Raw genomic sequence first — 23577 nt, 5'->3', positions numbered from 1 at the left:
CAGGATAGTGCTATTGGTGAAGGTCACACCCAGGAACCTGAAGCTCTCAATTCTCTTGACCTCAGCACCACTGATGTAAACAGGTGCACAAGCACTGCTCCCCTTCCTGAAGTCAATGATCAGCTCTTCTGTTTTGCTGACATTGAGGGAAAAGTTGTTGTCATGGTACAATGCCACTAGGCTCTCCTTCCTATACTCTGACTTATTGTTATTTGAGTTTCAGCTCACTACCTGGTATCATCTGCGAGCTTGTAAATGGAGTTAGAGCTGAATCTGCCAATGTAGTCTTGAGTGTTTAGAGACTAAAACAGGGGCCTAAGCACTTTGTCTTGTGGGGCCGTAGTGTTGAGGATAATTGTGATGGAGGCATTGTTGGTTATTCTTACTGATTGCAGTTTTACCACAAATACTGTTTAAATCTGTGAATTTCAAGTAAGCAATGAATTTCAGTGCATCCTGGCATATATAAATTAATCTGAATCTGCACTGGAAGACTGGCCATTTGCTGTAGTACACATTCTAGATGGTACACATTGTAGACATACTGTGGCAATGCTGACAGGAGTGAAGGTTGAAAGCTGCGGAATAAGTGCTAATTAAGTGTATTCAGTTTTTTAACTACAGCTCGTTCCATCAAGTGGAGAATGTTCTATCATTCTATTCTGACAAACATCCTATCTGCCCAACGATCTCTCCATAAGCTTTCCTTTCATGATAATAACTGCAGAGGGCAGTATCAGTAAAACTACCAAAACGTCATGAATTTGAAACCTTAAATCTGTTTTTCTCTGCTAGATCCTGCCTGAGCCATTAAGTATTTCCAGTATTTTGTTTTTTTTTCAGATTACCAGTATTTACAGTTTTTGTTTTTATTTGACCTATACTCTGCTCACTTGTTTCATCAAGTTAATTTAGTTTCAGATTTTATGACAACATTGATCCACACATAAATGAATGAGCCAAATTCAAAAATCTCATATCAAGAGGCACTGGATAAAAAGGAAAGCCATCACAATTAGGGACCACTACTCCAGTGTCTGAAGTAACTGCTAGGATGAAGGGCAAATGTTGTCTTTACATGATAACAATTCAATACTAGGATATTAGTGAAATAATTTCTTACAGCTACTCACTTATTTATCTGTGTATCTATTTGCAATTTCACTGATAGTGAATTTGGGCATAGACAAATAGGTACATGTACAATGCAGCTCACACAAGTGCTCAGCAATGACCAGTTCTGACTATCTTTCTACAACAGTCATGAACACTATCATGATCAAATTCACCAAAATAAAATATCTGGAGGTGCATAGATAAATCTGTAGACAGAATTGCTGCATGTTTTGCTGGACAATTTAAGAAAGCAGATATGAACTAGCTTTGGTCTAAGGTTATATGAACCATACAAGTTTGGAAAAGGAAATCTGACTCCCTTAAGGACACTATTAAACTAGAAAAACCAGTTACAGTTTGGTTATCATCATTGATACTAGCTTATTGTTCCAGACTAAAGTACTGAATATGAACTCAGTCCATATAGTCCAGGTCCTACAACTGCAGGAACATAATCATTGTGCTACCTTCTCTTACACTGTAAGTAACAAAATTAGTCCAATTAATACTGAAACAAGATCAATACTTGTGGTATGAAAATACTCATGGCATTCGTACTCTAATTTTAACAAACTGATGCAAGCCCATCAGCTCATTTGTATGACTTGATTTATTACAACTACTCACCTGACCAAGCCTTTGGTGTTCTTTAGAACAGTGGCTGCAAACATTTGTGTAACACCAACCAAACTGACACCATCCACTTCAACTATCTGATCATTTACCTGGATTCTGCAATAAAATGAAGAATACAAGTACAACTCTGTGATTCAATATGTTTTATCTTGTGAAGTTCAAGCAGCAAAATACAGTAACAAGGCAAATTATTATTTGATTCATTAAAATGAGACTGATTTTCTCAGATAATTAAGCTAATAAAAGGTCTTTTATTTCTTAAGTCATTCTAAAGTTTTAGACACCCAGATTACAATGCTGCTTTAAAATAGATCATGCTTAAGTCAGAGTCACAAGAAAACCAACAAATATATTTGTCATTAAAATGCCTGTTAATGACAGAATATCAGAAATGACAAGAACAGTTTTGAATTAATGTGCAACTACTGAAATTTAAGAACTATAAATGAAAACTTTTTTTAATGCTAATTTGTTGATGTTAGAAAAATACTGGTTTGAATTCAATAATAAGCCAAATGATCTAAAAATTTCAGACAAAATGGTGACAATTTGAACAAACAATGCAGGTTAGACCTCCTGCAGATGCAGTGACTCCACACTTCCTGATGGAGGTGAATACTGCACAGAAGATAGCCAAGTTACAGGTAATTATATTTTCCTGATTAAGCCACGTTAATTTAGATCTGTTTGTTTTAGGTGTCTTCTATCACTTTAAGATGTTATAATTTTTGAAAATAAACTTCAATTTGAAAATATTTTGTAAGCAAATCATTCATTTTTAACAGTTCTTGAACATCTCCAATCTCCCAATTGTTAACAAACCACTTGTGTGAGATTAATAAGCACTCAGAGCCTTCCTGATCAGGTTAGCTTCTTTGTGGACATGTATACTGGTGCACCTGCTCGAAGTAACCACAGATTTAGCAAGTGGATGACCAGAGAGCAATAAACAGCTTTGAAGATATTTTAGATTGATGATTTTCATTACCACACATATTAGAGTAGTACGTTATTCAAAATATGTTACACTATACAAGCTTTGTAGCCTTATTTCAGAACATCCCACTACTACCTAGAAGGAGTTTGTACGTTCTCCCTGTGACAGCATGGGTTTCCTCTGACAATTCAAAGATGTACCAGTTAGCAGGTTAACTGGTCATTATAAATTGTACCGTGACTAAGCTAGGGTTAAACCGGGGGTTGCTGGGAAGAGCTCTCAAAGAGGCTGGAAGGACCTATTACTCGGTGGATTCAATACATTTTTAAAAAATTTGCAATGTTAAGATCAAAAGTTTATGGAAATACAGTGGTACTGTGTAAATTAATCAAAAAATAAACATTTCCATATAAATGTTGAACTCGTGTTTCTATTGCAAGCACAGTATATTTCATTCTTAATTTCTCAAAAATAGCTAGAACACAAAAGACTGTAACTGGATCAACCTAAATGTCAATACACCAAATTGTAAAGAAGATAAATTAATTGGTTAATGTCATACCGTTTATCTTTATATGCTGCTCCACCCTCAGTGATAGTCTTCACAAAAATTCCCAATTTTTCAAGTCCTTGATCTGCACCAACACCCATTCCAATAATGCTAATTCCAAGTCCACCTTCACCTAAATTTTAAATGCATTTTTACACAAAATTAATTTGTTGTTAAGCAATGACTATGTTCATTTATCGCCTATCGTAGTGAAATATACAGACAAACAGACTTCATTGATCCTGAGGGAAACTGGGTTTTGTTACAGCCGCACCAACCAAGAATAGCGAAAGAAATACAGCAATATAAAACCATAAATAATTAAATAATAAGTTAATCATGCCAAGTGGAAATAAGTCCAGGACCAGCCTATTGGCACAGGGTGTCTGACACTCTGAGGAAGGAGTTGTAAAGTTTGATGGCCACAGGTAGGAATGACTTCCTATGACGCTCAGTGTTACATCTCGATGGAATGAGTCTCTGGCTGAATGTACTCCTGTGCCTAACCAGTACATTATGGAGTGGATGGGAGTTATTGACCAAGATGGCATGCAACTTGGACAGCATCCTCTTTTCAGACACCACTGTCAGAGAGTCCAGTTGCACCCCCTCAACATCACTGGCCTTACGAATAAGTTTGTTGATTCTTTTGGTGTCTGCTACCCTCAGCCTGCTGCCCAGCACACAACAGCAAACATGATAGCGCTGGCCACCACAGCCTCTTAGAACATCCTCAGCATCGTCCGGCAGATGTTAAAGGACCTCAGTCTCCTCAGGAAATAGTGACGGCTCTGACCCTTCTTGTAGACAGCCTCAGTGTTCTTTGACCAATCCAGTTTATTGTCCATTCATATCCCCAGGTATTTCAAAATGGTGTGTGCAATGAAATGGTTAAATTGAAATGTCAAGCAGTAACTTGGGCATGGGGAGTCAGCAATCTAATTTGTGACCATGTTAAAGAAAGTAGTATCAAGGAATATTCTGAGGATGAGGAGAAATATAGGGAAGTTAAAGATTTAGGAAATCAATTCTAGAATGAAGCATTTTGATAGCTAAAAGTTATGCCACTAGAATGCAGCTGTTGGAAAGAATTGAAATATCTTTCCGAAGAGTGTCAGATTACATAGTTTCATTATTTGATGCACACTAAATATATTTGATGTTTTTGAAACAAATTGATAGTTGAGGAAGATGGCACTTTAAATCTCACCTTTCTCAATTTCAACTGGAAAAACATCCATTTTTTCCACCCTCTTCTCCAATTCGTATTCTGCTGAAGCTGCCACAGGGTCAACTTCCTCATTTCGCCTATCATAGTCATCATTTGAATAGGTACTATAAACCTGCAAAAAAAAGGTTGAATTACAAGTCCTTTATTTTCAAATCAACTAATTTCAGTTTGGCTCATTCAAAAAGGGAAAATTCAATCTCTGTACAAAAACCTATCTGCCTAATAAATTACTTCATGATATTTCACAATTTGCAAGTCCACATCCCACTGTCAAAATGACTATTTCACTCCTTTCAGTTGCTGCCCATATTCTGTGGGTATTGTCTAATGTATTACCTTATACAAAGGTGACTGCATTGCAAAAGTAATTAAATGTTAGCAGTCCTTTCTCAAATTTCAATTTCAGTGATCCACTTATTCAATCTAACCAGCAATCACCACTGAGCTAGTTACCATAGAGAACTCTTGGACTGGAGAGAGCTGTGCAGCTGAAGGAAAGAAAAATAATAGTTTCCATCTTATTTAATAGAAGGCGGCAAGAGAGACCACAGGATTTGGTTTGTCTGTCAACTCATAAAGCAGCTGCTGCCAGTCCCCTATTAGTAGGTGATTTTTAGAAAAATAACTAAACAATCCAGGATAAAATATAACATGACACAAGTATTATACTGTATATCAATAACAGTATGCTTTTAAAGATATTTACTAACATCTTTAAGATGTTTAGAATAAAATGCTTAGCGTATATTATTCTGGTCTGATTCTGTTTTACATGGATAAAGGACTGGGAGAGAGGTGACCAAATTTGCATAAAATTCAGAAATAGGAGGAACAGTAGTTAGTTATGATGACTATTAATAGTGCTTCCCATAGCAAGATTGTTTGTAGATTTGGACAATACTTCCCTTGACCCTCTCATCCAAAACAAATTTCAAATCAATACCAATAACAATGGTAAAATAGGGAAAAGTGGCAAACTGTATTAATATTAGCACATACAAAGTCCCACTTGCATGGCTAAAGGCCAGGTACCGTGGAAGAGCAGAAGGATTTGGTAGTTCAGTTATCAGAAGTTCAGATGTTAGGAATGAAAAGATCTGGAAAAATAAGACTAAAAATATATACCATTAATTATATCACATGAAATTAATTCACCATTCTGGGGAAGAGTACAATTGGTGTGACAAAGATATAAAATGTGTAAACATTACAGGCTATTTGACAAAATGGTAATTTGCATGAATATTGTGATTATTTAGTTTTTATATAAAATATCAATGAAAAATGTTATCTTTCAGGTTCAAAAATGTATATTCTCACAAGATCATTCCTTGAGGGGTTTCAATCCAAATTAAATAAAAATCTGGCTACACTGGTAGACAGTTATTTCCCCTCTATGGATGCTGTCTGACCTGCTGAGTTCCTCCAGCACCTAGTGTATGTTGGTGAAGATGACGTTGATGGGATGTTTACCTTCATGAGTCAGAACATTGGGTACGGGAGCAAGGACTACCTTACAATTGTACAAGTCGCTGGTGAGACCATACTTGGGAGTTTGTGTGCACTTCTGGTCATCCTGCCATAACAAAGAGCTTGTTAAACTAACGGATATAACAAAGGTTCACGAGAATTCCAGTTATGCAGGCTTGAGTTATAAGAGGCTTCATAGGCCCTGGATCAGAGAGTTTGAATGTTGACCTTATAGATGTATATAAAATCATGATGGGAGTAGATAAAGTGGATGGTCAAAGTCTTTTTCTCAGGGTAGCGTTATTTAAAACAGGAAGGCACAAATTTAAAGTGAGAGGGGAAATATTCAAAAGGTACCATAGGAGCATTTTTTCCCCCCACACAGAGAGTGGTAGGTACATGGAATGAGATGCCACAGAAAGCTGTAGAGACAGGTACAATTACAAATGCTTAAAACACATTAAGCTACATGGACAGAAAAGGGCTAGAGAAAAAAGCAAGCAAGTGGGACTAGTTCAGATAGACGCCTTGGTCAGGATAAACAGTTGCTGTATTAATGCTGTACTTTGCTGTATGGCTCTAATTGAGGTTCTGAATTTTCAGTTGAGTTGTGCAAAATTCTCCTCTGGAAATACATTTTCAGACCTATTTTCTTATCAGTTCATTCTGTGGGATGTGAAAATTACATAGAAAACCTACAGCACAATACAGGCCCTTCAGCCCACAAAGCTGTGCCGAACATGTCTCTACCTTGGAACTACCTAGGCTTTCCCCATAGCCCTCTATTTTTCTAAGCTCCATGTAACCATCCAGGAGTTTCTTAAAAGAGTCTATTGTTTCCGCCTCCACCGCCGCCGCTGGCAACCCATTCCACGCACTCACCACTCTCTGCGTAAAAAACTTACCTCTGACATCTCCTCTGTACCTGCTTCCAAGCAACTTAAAACTATGCCCTCTCATGCTAGCCATTTCAGCCCTGGGGAAAAGCCTCTGACTACCCACACAATCAATGCCTCTCATAATTGCTAGCATTTACTGCACACTCCCAAAGTGGTATCAACCAACTTTTTGAACTGATACAGAGCCACTGAATGGAGAGATGCAGGATTTAGATTTGATGACAATAAAGTGATAATGGTTAATAAATTTATATAGAGGTCAGTGAAGAGGGTTATCTAAGATTACAACAAGATCTACATCAACTGAAGAAGCGGGTCAAAGAATAGAAGATGGAATTTGCACTATACAAGCAGCATGCTCCAAAGGGGTGTGCTACCAGTATATGTGTGTCTTAGATGTTTACATATGTTCACGATTTTATTTCAGGACATCAATTAGGATCCCTTACTTCATATTTTCCCTCAATGGCTTTCTGGAAGATCCTTAAGATATTAAATATCTACTACTATGTCAACTCAGGCCTAGGGGGCTGGCGTCGGGCACGATGACGGTCTCTCCGCTCCTTCTTCTGCCTCATCAGTATGTTCAGTTCATCTACATTAGCTGCGCCGCTATCTACTAGCAGCGTGTTGACCATAGTATTGGGAGGGTGTAGACAGTGCCCCACTAGTTGCATTCTTCTCGCCTCGATTTTAGTGGTGAGCATCGGTAGGTCGTCATAGAGCTCGACGTTCGTCATGTGCTGTTGTCAACTCACGTCAAGAATCATCCGGAGCATTCGTGTATAGCAACCATCTAGTGACTTCCACATGCTCTTGGTGAGTGTCCATGTCTCTCATCCGTACGTGAGAATGGACTCTATGACTGCTATGAAGATCTTTTTGAGCCCTCTGGTCAGGTCTGACCTCCAGATTTCCTTCATGTCGTTCATAGCCCTCCACGCCAGCGCCTTCCGTATCTTTATGTCCTTCTCTGAATTCATCATTCTTGACCCAATGTACTTGAAGTCTAAGACTTTCTTAATGGTATCATTCTTTACAGTCTTGAGAGTACCTTTGTCGCAGTTGAATGCCATGTACTCTGTCTTTTTAGCATTCAGATGAAGTCCAACTTTATTGCACTCAATTTCCACTTTTGTCAGTAGCTGCTTTGCTTCCTCCATCTAGTCAGAGAGCAGGACTATGTCATCTGCAAAATCAAGATCTGTGAGCGTAACTGGTCTGACCCTTTTGGTTTGTCCTGGTTTTATGGTAAAACCAAGCTTGTCATGATCTTTGGTAGCTTAGCGTAGAGTGTAATCAAGGACGATTATAAAGCTGTAGGGTGCCAGAGTGTCTCCTTGCAGAACACCAGCTAGGAGCTCGAACACTGCTGTTACTCTGTCTGGTGATACAACTTTCGCCAATGTCTTGATATAGCTGGACTCCATTGCTCTCAGTAGATGGTCTGGCACTCCATAGCTTTCAGGATCTTCAGCATTTTACCTCAGTGAATGGAGTCAAAAGCTTTGCGAAAGTCGATGAAAGTAAGCACGGCTGATAGGTTGTTCTTCTTGACTTCCTCAATGATTCTACGGAGAACAAGTATTTGCATTACTGTTGTGCACTTCTGCCAAAAGCCATTCTGATTGAATCTTAGCTTAGGGCCAATGGTGGTGCGAATCCTGTTCAAGATCATCCCATCGTATAGCTTGATATCCGATCAAAAAGAGTCGGATCTTGAAACATCCTGACATCATCGCAGCTAGAAGTGTGGTCAATGCTTGTCATGCCGAACTTAGAAGGAGTGAAACAGAAGAGCTAAAAGACAAGTTCAAGACAGCAAAGAAGAATCTCTTTGCCACCTACGACTGACTGAAGGAAGAGGAACTACCTGAGAGGATCAGAGGGGTAAAGGCTGCTAATGAAGACAAGCAGCATGGAACCTAGTCAATGAGATCAGCAGATGGAAGAAGTCCCCATCAGGTCAAATAAGTGGTAAAGCAGCAGAGGACCGTGTCCAGACATGGTTTACCCATTTCAAGAACCTGCTGAGAAGCCCTCCAATGATCACGGAAGAAGAAGAGGACATACCCACGATATTAACGCAAGTCAACATTGATGACGGTCCATTCACCATTGAGGAACTGAAGGCAGCCAAATATGCACTCAAACAGGGCAGGAGTGCTGGACCAGATGGGATACCACCAGATGTCCTGAAGAACTGCAACCTGGACGATAACTTGCTAGACATATGTAATACAGCACTGATGAAAGGCGACAAACCAGAACAGTGGTCACTCTCAAACATTATCCCTGTCCCCAAGTCTGGATCCCTCACGAAGACAGATAACTACCGCGGTATCAGCTTCACCTGCATCATAGCAAAGCTATATTAAATAAAATCATGCAAATCCCTACATTTTGTGAAAATAAACTTGATTAAATGATTGTTTCTGTGCATGCAAGCAATTCATTAAAATAACGGAAAGCTTTTAGTCATCAAGTCAAAGAAAAGGATAACTTATCCAATAATAACTCCATTTTCAATAAAAGTAAAAGTATAAAAATAAAATATTTAAAGACAAACATTTAAATGATTAAAGCCACTGATCAAAAGTCCAAAGTAAATTTATTATCGAAGTACATATATATCACCATATGTCATTCATTTTCTTGTGGGTATACTCAATAAATCCATTATAGAATAATGAAAGACTGTAGCAACTGGAAGTTCAACCAGTGTGCAAAAGACAGCAAACTGTACAAATACAAAAAGAAATATTAATAATAACAAATAAGCAATAAATATCGAGAACGTGAAATGAAGAGCTCTTAAAAGTGAGTCCATAGGTTGTGAGAAGATTTCAGTGATGGAGCAAGTGAAGTTGAGTGAAGTTATCCTCTTTGCTTCAAGAGCCTGAAGTTTCAGGGGTATTAACTGTTCCTGAACCTGGTGGTGTGAGTCCTGAGGCTTCTGTACCTTCCTCCTGATGGCAGCAGTGAGAAGAGAGCATGACCTAGGTGGTGGGGGTCCCTGATAATGGATGCTACTTTTCTGTGACAATGCTCCACACAGATGTGCTCAATGGTGGGGAGGGCTTTACCCACGATGGACTAGGTCATATCCACTTCTCTTTGTAGGAATTTCTGTTCTAGGGCTTTGATGCTTTCATACCAGGCTGTGATGCAGCCAGTCTATATACTCTCCACCACACATCTATAGAAGTTGTCAAAGTTTTTGATGCAATGCCGAATCTTCATAACTCCTAAGGGAGTAGAGGCACTGCTGTGCTTTCTTCATAATTGCACTTATGTGCTGGGTCCAGGACAGGTCCTTTAAAATTATAACATTGAGGAACTTAAAGTTGTTTATCCTCTTCATCTTTGATTTTCCGATGAAGACTGACTCTTGGACCTCTGGTTTCCTCCTCCTGCAGATAATAATCAGCTCCTTGGTCTTGCTGCGATTGAGTAAGAGGTTGTTTTTGTGGCACCACTCAGGCAGATTTTCAATCTTCCTCCTAAGTTCTGATTCCTCACCACCTTTGACTCGGCCTATGACAACGGTATCATCAGCAAACTTGAATATGGCATTGGAGTTGTGCAAAGCCACATAAACTGATCACATAATTTTATAATGACTAACCAATGGTAAAAGACGAACGGCTAGTTTGACAAAATTGTGGAAATAAAATTCTTTGATATTGAAAACAGAAAATACTGGAGACTCATTTTTCCCTCCACAGATGCCACCTGCTCTGCTGAATACTTCATGTGCTTATTAAAGGCACAAATAATTGTCTAAGTAAACAAAGTAAAACTACTGCTTGTGCTTTTGTACTTTGGCAATGGAACCAAAAGACAAATGAATGCAATGTTCCAGATCTCACAGTAAAAATAACAGAGACACCATTAAAGCTCACCATCACGTTATTTAAATGGAAACTTCTAGTGTCCACGCAACTAAGTGCAGAGATCAGCAGCTGTCCTGCTTTCCCCAAAATTGCATTATACCAGTAGGGTGCAAAGAGGAAAAAAACCCTCAGGATTAGACATTCTATTGTACATTGCAAAGTTTTAATGCAATACATGGTTTTAAAGAAGCATACATTTTGGGGTACATGCAGTGTACTCTAAGACAATTGGAGTGTGTTCCACTACCTAAATGATGCAGTTCCCCACCAAGGCTACAGGTGAAGCAGCACATATTAAGGTCTAATTTTGATTGAGAGTATAAACTGGGGAAGATCAATTATTTGGAACAAAACAAATTGTGAGGGGGATTTTATAAAAGTCATTTAAATTCATGAGGATTGAAGAAGATAACTAGAGGGTTAAGAACTACAGGGGATCAACAAAATAAAAAACTGCATATTGTTAAGTTAGGATCTGTAATTGACTATCAGGTGGCAGTATTCAAAGGCGACATGACTAAGTATTGGAAGAATACTCTCTGAAGCAGCAAATTTCAATGATTGGTAGTTCTCTTAGGATGAAAATCACCCTCATCTCAGTCTTAAATAGCTGAGTCTTTTTTTCTGAGAGTAGTGAATATATAATTATTAAATAAAATAGAAATATTTTTTACTTTAGGGATATAAGAGAGTTGGAGATGCTCTTTGTCCTCCATTTTATTGGGTTGTGCTAAACTTTCAATTCCAATAGATCTTGACCCATAAATGTTAAAGATGTCACGTGACTTAATTTGCTTTGTCAACATTTTCCAAGTTTGCTTCAAGTTCCCTGTCCCTCCTTTTAACCTGAATACTTTTAAAACAATAAGATAAACCAACCACACCTGAAAACAGAACTTTCCGAATATTGATACCACACTGGTAGATTTTCTAGCTTATTGGATATTTCTCCTATAAATTACTAACCCAGTTTCACTTCGCTTTAAAAATGTTATATAGTACTATAATACATTTTTCAGTGAACCAAGCAAGCTTCTAACGAGGCCAGAAAGAAGGCCTTGGTGAATCGGTAGGTATGGGACTTACCACTCAGTAAGTCAAAATATTTGAGACTTTTGATATTGCTTTGCTTATCTTGCCAGGGGTTCCCAAACTTTTTTATGCCATGGAGCCTGACCATTAACTGAGAGGTCTGTGGACTCCAGGCTGGGAACCCCTGCGCTAGAAGATTTGACGGATTTTGCTGAGATGGCTTTTTAGTTTCACTCAGATGCCTACAATAGATAGCTGGAGATATTAAGTATTCAACCAATCCTCCATCATATCTTGGTAAATGAGTCCATTTGACTTGGAGCTCAGCACGCAGTCACAAGTGCTGCCGTTTACTGTAAATGCAGACAACTTGGCTCTGGTTTGGAAACAACATGGGTTGGCTGAATACTTTCCCACTGATCCCAGAGTTTCTACAGTGGTAGAAAGCATGCTGGAGGTTAGTATTGCACTGCAGTGATTAGGATTGAAAAGAGTCAAGACAGTAATGCAGCCTCTTCTGACAACTCTGCACTGAGACTAGATCAGTTGAAGAATCATTGATTAGGGTCATAGCTTGTATGCCATCAAGAAGCAAACATATGATGGAGGTGAATTTTTTTGGGCATTCAAATATGGAGCATGTTAACAGTCCCCCAAGGTTAACGGCATCAATGACTGTAGTCAGCCCGTGTAACGTGTAATGTCATGTTGAGTAAACTTTACTTATCAGCACATGGTAAATAATGCTTCAACTCCATCCAGAAGTTACAGTATACCAGATGGATTTATTACGTACATTATACTGAAAATTACTTTAATAGCCTATACCATACAAAGGCATGCTTGGGGGTATTAGGAGGTGGTGTGACCTAGATACAAAGTCCTTTCAACTTTCTTAAATGGTTACCACGGAAACTCAATTTGAACAATGCTCTTTTGTATCTAAAATGCAGTAGGTGTAACTATCATTCATAATGGAAAACTAAGTCTTATTCAGGCTGAAGTTGAAAAATTTCTTACAATTGTACACCAAAAGAAGGAAAAAAATTGAAATAAATGACTACAGCACAAAATAATGCTCTGTAAAAGAAGTCATTAAGTGGGAAACTCCTAGATACATAAATCGCTTAGCTTAGATCAGCCACTCAATTTCATATTTGTTTTAACTGTGCATCGGAACAAATACTTAGTAAACTTACACCATAGTTTTAAAAAAACTTTTAATTGACAGAAAATAATTTTCAAGTAATCAGATGTACCTTTACTAATTTCTATGCACTTTGTCCATGTCACTGCCTATACCCATTTACTGCACCACAGACCATAGCCCTCCATACCTTTCATCCATGTGCCTCTCCAAACTTACCTTAAAAGTTACATTCACCACTACTGCTGGCAGCTCATTCCACATTCACACAACACTCTGAGTGATGTCATTCAACATCAGATTCCCCTTAAATATTTCACCTTACAACCCACACCTATGATCTCTAGTTCTGGTCTCACCCAACATCAGAGTGAAAAGCCTGCACACATTGATCCAATCTAAACCCATCATAATTTTATATCCTCTATAAGATCTCCTCTCATTCTCCTGCACTTCCAGGAATAAAATCCTAACCTATTCAACCTGTTATTCCTGTAACTCAGATCTCAATTCCTGACAAAATCATGTAAATTTTCTCTACACTCTTTCATATCTTTCCTGTCAGTAGGTGACCAGAACTATACACATTACTCTGAATTTAGCTTCACCGATGTCTCATACAATTTCAACATAACATCCCAATTTCTGTACTCAATGCCCTGATTTATATAGGACAACATAACAAAAGATTATTTTTATTTCTCACATGCATATACAAACCCCATTTCCAGAAAAGTTGGGATATTTTCCAAAATGCAATAAAAACAAAAATCGGTGATATGTTAACTCACGTGAACCTTTATTTAACTGACAAAAATACAAAGAAAAGATTTTCAATAGTTTTACTGACCAACTTAATTGTATTTTGTAAATATACACAAATTTAGAATTGAATGGCTGCAACACACTCAACAAAAGTTGGGACAGAGGTATGTTTACCATTGTGTTACATCACCTTTCCTTTTAATAACACTTTTTAATCGTTTTGGAACTGAGGATACTAATTGTAGTAGATTTGCAATTGGAAATTTTGTCCAGTCTTGCTTGATATAAGACTTCAGCTGCTCAACAGTCCGTGGTCTCCATTGTCTGATTCTCCTCTTCATGATGCGCCATACATTTTCAATAGAAGATAGATCTGTCTACAAAGCCACGCTGCTATTGCCCTTGCAGAATGTGGTCTGGCATTGTTCTGCTGAAATAAGCATGGACGTCCCGGGAAGAGACGTCACCTTGATGGCAACATATGTCTCTCTAAAATCCTAATATACGCCTCAGAGTCAATGGTACTTTCACATACATGCAACTCACCCATGCCGTGGGCACTGATGCACCCCCATACCATCACAGATGCTGACTTTTGCACCTTTCACTGATAACAATCAGGATGGTCGTTTTCATCTTTGGCACGGAGAACTCGATGCCCGTTTTTTCCAAAAACTAGCTGAAATGTGGACTCATCTGACCACAGCACACGGTTCCACAGTCTTTCGGTCCATCTGAGATGAGCTCGGGCCCAGAGAACTCGCTGGCGTTTCTGCATAGAGTTGATGTATGGCTTCCTCCTTGCGTAATACAGTTTCAAGTTGCATGTTAAGTGACAATGGTTTTCCGAAGTACTCCTGAGCCCAGGTGGCTATAATTGTCACAGTAGCATGACAGTTTCTTAGGCAGTGCCGCCTGAGGGCTCGAAGATCACGCGCATTCAACAGTGGTTTCCGACCTTGCCCTTTATGCACTGTGATGTCTCTGAATTCTCTGAATCTTTTCACAATATTATGTACTGTAGATGTTGAAAGACCTAAATTCTCTGCAATCTTGCGTTGGGAAATGTTCCTTTTGAACTGACTAACAATTCTCTCATGAATTTTGGCACAAAGGGGTGAGCCACGACCCATCCTTGCTTGCAAAGACTGAGCCTTTGATGGATGCTACTTTTATACCCAGTCATGATACCTCACCTGCTACCAATTAGCCTGCTTAATGTGGAGTCTTCCAAACCGGTGTTACTTGAATATTCTGTGCACTTTTCAATCTTATTTTAACTCTGTCCCAACTTTTGTTGAGTGTGTTGCAGCCTTTAAATTCTAAATTTGTGTATATTTACAAAATACAATTAAGTTAGTCAGTAAAACTATTGAAAATCTTTTCTTTGTACTTTTGTCAGTTAAATAAAGGTTCACGTGAATTAACATATCACCGATTTTTGTTTTTATTGCATTTTGGAAAATATCCCAACTTTTCTGGAAATAGGGTTTGTAGAAACAAAGCATACAGTGAAATGTATCATTTTGCATCAGCAACTGACACAGTTCGAGATTCTCCTGGTGGCAGCCTGCAAGTGCCACCATACTTCCAATGCCATCATAGTGTGTCCACAACTCACTAACCCTAATTGTATCTTTTGAATGTGGCGGGAAACTGGAGCAATCAAAGAAAACCCACGTGGGTCAGGAGGAAAATGTACAAACTCCTCACAGACAGCAATACGAATCACTGGCACAGTAAAATGACGGAATTAAGCGCTACACTACAGTTCTTTATGACCCTATCTACCTGTGGTGCCACATTCAAGGAATTATTGACCTGTGGTCCCAGGCCCGTGTTCTGGATTTTGCAGCATTCTGATAATACAAGATGCAAATTACTCGCACCAATAATTAGAAAGGTTTAAGTAACATACAACAAATGCACATACACCAAAAACTCAATCGCTAGCAAGACCTTCACCCCCCACCCCCCCCCCCCCCCACCATGTTGTTTCCTCAGAATAACATTTAGCCACCTGGTAGGTTTTAAACAACACAAAATCAGGGAAATTCGAACAAAATCACCACTCAGTGAAGATTTTTTAAGAATATAACTAATCTCAAATCAGAGGAAAATACAAGGTGGCAACTCTTTCAACCCACCAGAAAGACCAAAAACATTAGTTCATATAATGTTTAAAAGCATCCTAATGTTCAAAATGTTTCAAAAAAACAGACAAGAAATAGTAACCCGAAGCTTAGATAAAGAAGGGTTTTAAAAAGAAGTGGAAAAATAAGGAGTAAATGTCAGTGTGGGACAACAGTGGCTGAAAGCATGACCACAACAATGCCCTCTATTAAAGGTGGCAATATTAAGTTGAATGCAATTGCTTTTATAAATATATAAAGGGATTGGTAATGGAAGAGGTGAGATGCTCAATGATTAGGACCATGTGAAGCAATAACAGCAGGATGATGGCTAAAAATATGTGCAGAATAAATTCTCAGAACAAGTGAACACTTGGGTAAGCCCTTCAGAAGATTAACCAAGTTTAGTTTCTTAGCTTAACAAGTAAACTGAAATTGTCAGTCAGATTTGCAGGGTTATTGGCAGGAAAGTGGGACTAATTAGAAAAATCTTTCAAAGCCATTATAAAAATGAAAAGGCAAATTATTCTTTCCATGGCATAAATTTATTCTTCAACCATCAGGCTCTTGAACCAGAGGGGATAACTTCATTCAACTTCACCTGCTCCATCACCAAACTTCTCCCATAACCTATAGAATTATTTTCAAAGACTCTTCATCTCACGTTTTTGATATTTATTACTTATTTAATTATTTTTTCTCAGCTTAAGATGGTAAAACCTGTCACAAAGGCATGGCCAAGTACAAACTTTGTACATTCATCTCTCAATCGTTAAGAACTGCTGTTTAGTACCGCGGCTTTCTGAAGGTTTACATAAATAATGCTGTGTAAGCCTAATTGTTTAAAGCTATTGTGTGGTGACTTTGGGGTGATAGCAGCTGTAGATACTACTATTGGAACAATGAATATCCTGCTCATGTTCCATAGTCTTTCTATTTCCTTGTTTAATTCAACATATTTCTGGTGTTTTTCATTTATTAATTTCTGTATATTGTGTGTTTGGAATGGCTTTATCTGTTAAGTAAGCCTTTCTTGCTTGTTTATCCTGTAATATTATATCCGGAGAGTTATGAATTGCTTAATCTGCTATCCGATTCCTAAATGGACATTGAAGCTTTGGACACTACCTCATTTTAAAAAAAATATACAGTATTTCTGCTTTTGCACATTTAAAAAAATCTATTCAAATACGTAATTGATTTACTTGTTTATTTATTATGTTTTATTTTATTTATTATTTATTTTTTCTCTCTCTGCTGGATTATGCTGCTGCTAAATTAACAAATTTCACGTCACATGCCAGTGATAATAAACTATGGTGACATATTTGTATTAAATACAATTAATACATTTAATTTGAACTTTAGTGTAGTGGATAGCACAACACTTTAGAGCATGTATGTCAAACTCAAGGCCCGCGGGCCAAATCCGGCCCACGAGATAATATCTAATTACTATTAAAGCTGGCCCCAGTAATCGAAGCGCCTATGGCGTATGATATGACTAATGCTGAGTTTACTCAGGTACCAGGTTTTCAGGGTTTTTAGTGTTTATTCGGCAGTCTTCTTCATAAGAAACGGAATTTGTAAAGTGAAACACTTTGCAGTTATAGCAGAGACTGAGACACATGAGAGCAGGCTGAAAAAACGGAGGCAACGAAAGCTGCGTTCGCACGCGTCCGACTGATCCGGCCCGCATGAAGCTGCATTTTGCTCAATCCGGCCCGTGACCTAAAATGAGTTTGACCCCTGCTCTAGAGTACCAGTGACGTAGGTACATTTCCAGCTGCTGTAATTAAGAAGTTTGTATGCTCTCCCCATGACTGCGTGGGTTTCCCCCCACAGTCCAAAGCCATACTGGTGGTAGCTTACTCACAGAACCAAAGAGTGTTGAGGATCCATAACATCAGGCAGGAGATGAAAGCGCTGAAGTCCCGTACAAGGAGGCAGAAGAGAAGCGCATCAGCTTGGCCCAGCTGATGTGTACACTATGAAAGAAGATCAGGGTCCTCCGCCAAGTGGCATCAGAAACGGTGTTGTGAAAGGGCCGGAAAACGTGCTGCCTTTATCGCCAACCCCTTCAAGTTCACCAAGGAGTTGCTGGGGCAGAAGCGCAGTGGGAAACTGGCCTGTTCGCAGGAAGACATGGACCAACATCTGAAGAAGATATACAGTGATCCTGAAAGCAGGAGTTGGGAGAGTGCCACATCCTAACAGACCCCCCTGAACTGGATGTGCAGTTCAACATGTCAGAGCTGCAGCTAATGGAAGTCAGAGAGGTTGTCCGCAAAGCAGGGGCAAGCTCAGCTCCAGGACCAAGCAGCACCTTGTACAAAGTGTACAAGAACTGCCCTAAACTCCTGCTGCACCTGTGGAAGATCCTGTGAATCTTCTGGAGAAGGGGGTAGATCCTAGAACAGTGGAGAGAGGCTGAAGGGGTGTGTATCCCGAAGGAGGAAACCGCCACCTAGATAGACCAGTTCTGCATCATCTCCCTGCCGTGTGTCGAGGCAAAGATCTTCTTCAGCACCGTTTCCTATCGGCTGTGCACCTACCTAGCAAAGAACACCTATATCGATACATCAGTCCAGAAGGGTGGCATTTCAGGGAGGCCAAGCTGTCTGGAGCATACTGGTATGGTGACACAGCTCATCAGGGAGGCCAGAGAGAACAGGGGCAACCTGTCAGTATCATGGCTCGACCTGGCAAATGCGTATGGCTCCAGTCCGCACAAACTGGTGCAGCTCACACTGACCAAACATCACGTCCCCAGCAGAATCAGAGACCTTATCGCTGATTATTACAGCAACTTCAGGATGAGGGTATCTTCAGGAGCAATTACATCAAGCTGGCACAAGGTGGAGATCGGCATCATCACAGGGTGCACTGTCTCAGTGACACTGTTCTCCCCAGCCATGAACATGCTACTAAGTCTGCTGAAACAGAGTGCAGAGGGCCCAGAGTGAATTCCGTTCAACGGCAACCACCCATCAGGGCATTCATGGATAACCTCACAGTCATCACAGAATCAGTCCCAGGCTGCCGGTGGATCCTGCAGGGGCTCGAAAAGCTGGTGGAGTGGGCCCGGATGCGTTTCAAACCAGCCAAATCAAGATCAATGGTGCTGAGGAGAGGGAAGGTGGAGAACAAGTTCCGGTTCAGCATCACAGGCACAGCCATCCCAACCATCACAGAAAAGCCAGTCAAGAGCTTAGGTAAGGTTTTTGACAGCTCTCTAAGGGACACGACATCCATTCAGGCGACCTGTACTTAATTGGATGGCTGGCTGAAATCTGTGGACAAGTCTGGCCTATCTGGGAAGTTCAAAGCCTGGGTGTATCAGCATGGTATTCTTCCCAAAATCATGTGGCCCCTCATCATCTATGCAGTTCCAATCTCGACAGTCGAAACCTTAAAGAGGAGAGTCAGCAAGCACCTCAGGAGATGGCTGGGGCTGCCAAAAAGCCTAAACAGCATCGCACTCTATGGACACCACAACGAACTCAACTGCCCTTCAAATCCTTAGAGGAGGAATTCAAGGTAACAAGAGCCAGAGAAGTGGTGCAGTACTGGGACTCAAGTGATCTGAAAGTGGCTGGAGCAGGGATCCAAGTGAGGACTGGCAGGAAGTGGAGGGCAGAGGAAGCTGTTCAGGAAGCAGAGGAAAGGCTGCATCACAGGACGCTGGTGGGAGTGGACACACGAGGCAGAGCTGGGCTAGGATCCTTTCCAACTCCCCAAATAGACACCAGCAGAGGGAAGGAAAGGCACCGCCTAGTTCAGGAGAAGGTGAGAGCAGCAGTGGAGGAGACGAGAACCTGCAAGGCGATGGGAATGAACAAAAGGGGGCTTGGACAAGATGGGAGAATGCGGTTGACAGGAAAGTGACCTGGGCTAAGTTTTGGAAAGCCGAGTCACACCGCATTCAATTTCTCATTCTTCCAAGCCCATCAAACCTGCAGATATGGGACAAAGCAGAGTCATCTTGCCCACTGTGTTCCATGCGAGGAACCCTGGAACACATCCTCAGCGGCTGCACAAGGGCACTTGGTGAGGGACGGTACCAATGGAGGCATGATCAGGTCCTGAAGACCATCGCTGAAGCCATCAGCGCAGGAGTTGAGTGGACGAAGTGGTCCCAACCCTCTAAGCAGGCCATTGCCTTTGTCAGAGCTGGGGAGCAGCCAATACCCGCCAAAAGAACATCTGCAGGCATCCTGACCTCTGCAAGGGACCGGCAGCTGTCGGTGGACCTCGAAAGGCAGCTGAAGTTCCCCGACCATATCGCAGCCACCACCTTGCGACCAGACATTGTCCTTGTGTCTGAGAGCAAGTGGTGCTGCTGGAGCTGACAATCCCATGGGAAGATCGCTTGGAAGAGGCCTTTGAAAGGAAGTTCTCCAAGTATGCAGGACTGGTCAGCAACTGCCAACAGGCTGGATGGAGAGCGAGGTGCCTCCCAGTGGAGGTTGGATGTAGGGGATTCACAGCCCGTTCTTTAGCCAGAGCCTTCAGCAATTTGGGCATTGCGGGAGAGAGGAAGAGGAGAGCCATCCGCAGTACCACCGATGTGGCAGAGAGGGCCTCAAGATGGCTGTGGCTCAAAAGAGGAGAGCCATGGAGTCATAAGTAGCTAGCCATCTGGACACAAGCTGGGGTCTGATCAGCCCAGGCTGGGTCACCTGGAGGAGGATGTATGATGTTGAAAAACCCGAAACACCCAATGATTCCAGGAACATTACCGAAGATGTGTCCAGAGGCATCAGTAGATGTATGTACACAGGTCATTGTAAATTATCCCATGATCAGGCTAGGTTTAAATCGGGGGTTGCTGGGCAACAGGGCTTAAAGGGTCGGAGGTACTCATTCTGTGCTTTATCCCAAAATTTTTTTTTTAATGAATTGGGCAACACACACAAAATGCTGGAGGAAGTCAGCAGATCAGGCAGCATCTACGAAAAAATGTAAAGAGTTGAAGTTGCGGGCCGAGACCTTTCAACAGCACTGGCTTACTTGGATTTTTGACAGTAACAGGGCAAATTTATGAAATAGTAATATATTAATCTATAATAGTTGCATTCATGTTTTAAGTTTCTATGACATATATTGTGTTAGACTCATTTTAAAGTCTTAAAGTCACATCTAACAAAATAATTTTAACAGGGTATATGAAGATATTCAAAGCAGGAATATTGCTGATTGTGGTGCAATGAGGGCAACAGGCCAACCAGAACCTTAGCAAATAGCAGTATCAGGACTGTTGACTGATAAACTACAGGATTAAGTGAGAAACAGATGAATTATGAAGAAGGAGGCTGAATGAGTGTCTAATCCAGGAAAGATCAAAACAAAAGTGAAAATGATTACAGTAAGATTAAAATGAGGAAACAATAAGCAAAGCTCTATAGCAACAATTGCTTATATTTAGCAATGAGACTAAATAAGAGAAAATTTGGAGATGCTGGAAATCCAAGCAACACACACAACAAAAATTGCTGGAGGAACTCAGCAGGCCAGCCAGCATCCATGGAAAAGAGTACGGTTACGCTTCGGGCCGAGATCCTCCAGCATTTTGAAGTCAAGTCAAATCACTTTTTATTGTCATTTCAACAATAACTGTTGGTACAGTACACAGTAAAAACGAGACATTTTTCAGGACGTTGTGTATGTTGAAACCATTTAATTTGTTCACTTTGAGCCAGAAAGCTCAACTAATAGATAAATCCATGTTTCAAGTTTAATTATCATTCAACTATAAATAAATATAGCCAAATGAAACAGCATTTTCCAGGGCCAAGGTACAAAACACATTACCAACAGCACATATAGTTCATTTCTGTGTGACAGGAGAACACACATCATAGTACAATAATCTGTTTTATTATTTCATTCTTTATTATTGCACAGTGGTAAATTATTATTGTGTATATTATTAATCTGTACTTTATTATTAGTTAAATCTACACACTGCTAAGTGTGTTTAAAATGTTACTACTGTAACAAAAGAATTTCACATTCAGGATCAATAAAGTATTTGTTATTACATATGGTTATAATTTCAGAAAAACGTAGTCACAAAGAGAGAAAATAAATATAGCCCAAGTCCCTGAGTTATCCTGGTTCAGCTTGTTCTTCCACTAAGCAAACAATGGAGGGCAGCCCCCAACCCAGTGCAAACTTCAGCGGTACACAGCCAATTCTGGTGTCTCCTATGCTGGCGTCTTCAAGGCACGAGGGCCTTGTCTGGGTAACAACCAAGACAATGCAGCTCCCCACCATCACTTTCCAATGAACCAGTTAACATTATCACATCTTTTGATTTATCTTTAAAAGATAGCTTTAAGAGAAATGTGTGTATAAATACAACATATAGCAGAGCTAGCATTATACTGCTTGTGCATTGAGGTATAAATAGACCAAAATAAACAAAGCAACACACACAGAATGCTGGAGGAATTCAGCAGGCCAGACAACATCTATGGAAAAGAGTAAACAGTTGACGTTTCAGGCCGAGATCCTTCATCAGGAACAGTCCAAAAGGAGGTCTTGCCCCGAAACATCAACTGTTTGCACTTTTCTATAGATACTGCCTGGCTTGCTGAGCTCCTCCAGCATTTTGTGTGTGTTGCATTGGATTTCCAGCATCTGCAGGCTTTCTCATTTTGGAAACATTCAGCAGATCAGCAGTATCTATGAAAAGAGAGAAAACATGTTAACATTAACAGTGGAGGGGGGGGGGTGATGGAGAAGATGAGGGAAAAAGGCTTATGAAGCACTCCAGGGTTGTTTTGAGGTGACAGACTGGCAGGCACTCTGTGAGCCACATGGAGAGGATATTGATGGACTCACAGAGTGCATCACTGGTTACATCAACTTCTGTGTGGACTGCAATGTTCCGGCAAGAACTGTCCTTTGTTATTCAAATAACAAGCCATGGGTAACAAAGGACATTAAGGCCAGCCTGAACACTAAAAAGAGGGCATTTAGAGATTGAAATAGGGAGGAGCTGAGGACAATACAGAGGGACCTGAAAGCCAAGATCAGGGAGGCTAAAGACAGGTAGAGGAGGAAGCTTGAGTGATACTCCAGCAGAACAACATGAAAGAGGTCTAGAGTGGGATGAGTACCATCACTAGGTTCCGGCAAACTAGCAACAGAGGAGCTGAAGGCAGTGTGGACAGGGCCAACAAACTTAACCTGTTCTTCAAAAGATTTGACACTGTGGCCCCTGCCCATCCCCCACATGATTCATCAGGTGTCAGTCCCCAACCAACACATACTCCACTCTCCCCTCCTACCCCTCCTCACCGCTCTCCATCCTGCTCTCATGACTACACCCCTCCACCACCTGATACCACCACGGCGGGCTTCACAGCTGAACAGGTGAGAAGACAGCTGAAATGTCTCCACCCAAGTAAGGCTGCAGGCCCGGATGGTGTCAGCCCCAGGGTACTCAAAGCCTGTGCCCCCCAGCTATGTGGAGTACTTCACCATGTCTTCAACCTGAGCCTGAGTCTCCAGAGGGTTCCTGTGCTGTGGAAGACATCCTGCCTCATCCCTGTGCCGAAGATGCCACGCCTCAGTGGCTCCAATGACTACAGACCGGTGCCATTGACCTCCCACATCATGAAGACCCTGGAGAGACTTGTTCTGGAGCAGCTCTGGCCTATGGTTAGGCCACACTTAGACCCCTTCCAGTTCACCTACCAGGCCCGACTAGGAGTTGAGGAGGTCATCGTCTACCTGCTGAACCGTGTCTATGCCCA

General features: G+C 40.7%; 1 protein-coding gene across 2 annotated transcripts in view; it reads right to left on the bottom strand.

The window, feature by feature from the left end:
* The window catches only part of ppp1r9ala (protein phosphatase 1 regulatory subunit 9A-like A), an 88883-nt gene that overhangs the window by 46377 nt on the left and 18929 nt on the right, over positions 1-23577 (bottom strand). For both annotated transcript variants that reach the window (XM_073047206.1, XM_073047205.1), the window contains 3 exons: positions 4450-4582; positions 3252-3372; positions 1744-1848 (listed from right to left, as the gene is read on the bottom strand). In XM_073047206.1, coding sequence (XP_072903307.1) covers positions 1744-1848; positions 3252-3372; positions 4450-4582 — 359 coding nt within the window. The remainder of the gene's footprint in view (positions 1-1743; positions 1849-3251; positions 3373-4449; positions 4583-23577) is intronic.

This window comes from Hemitrygon akajei, chromosome 5, assembly GCF_048418815.1.
Source record: "Hemitrygon akajei chromosome 5, sHemAka1.3, whole genome shotgun sequence".
In the NCBI taxonomy this organism is placed as follows: Eukaryota; Metazoa; Chordata; class Chondrichthyes; order Myliobatiformes; family Dasyatidae; genus Hemitrygon; species Hemitrygon akajei.
This window is presented reverse-complemented; position numbering and strand designations above follow the sequence as displayed.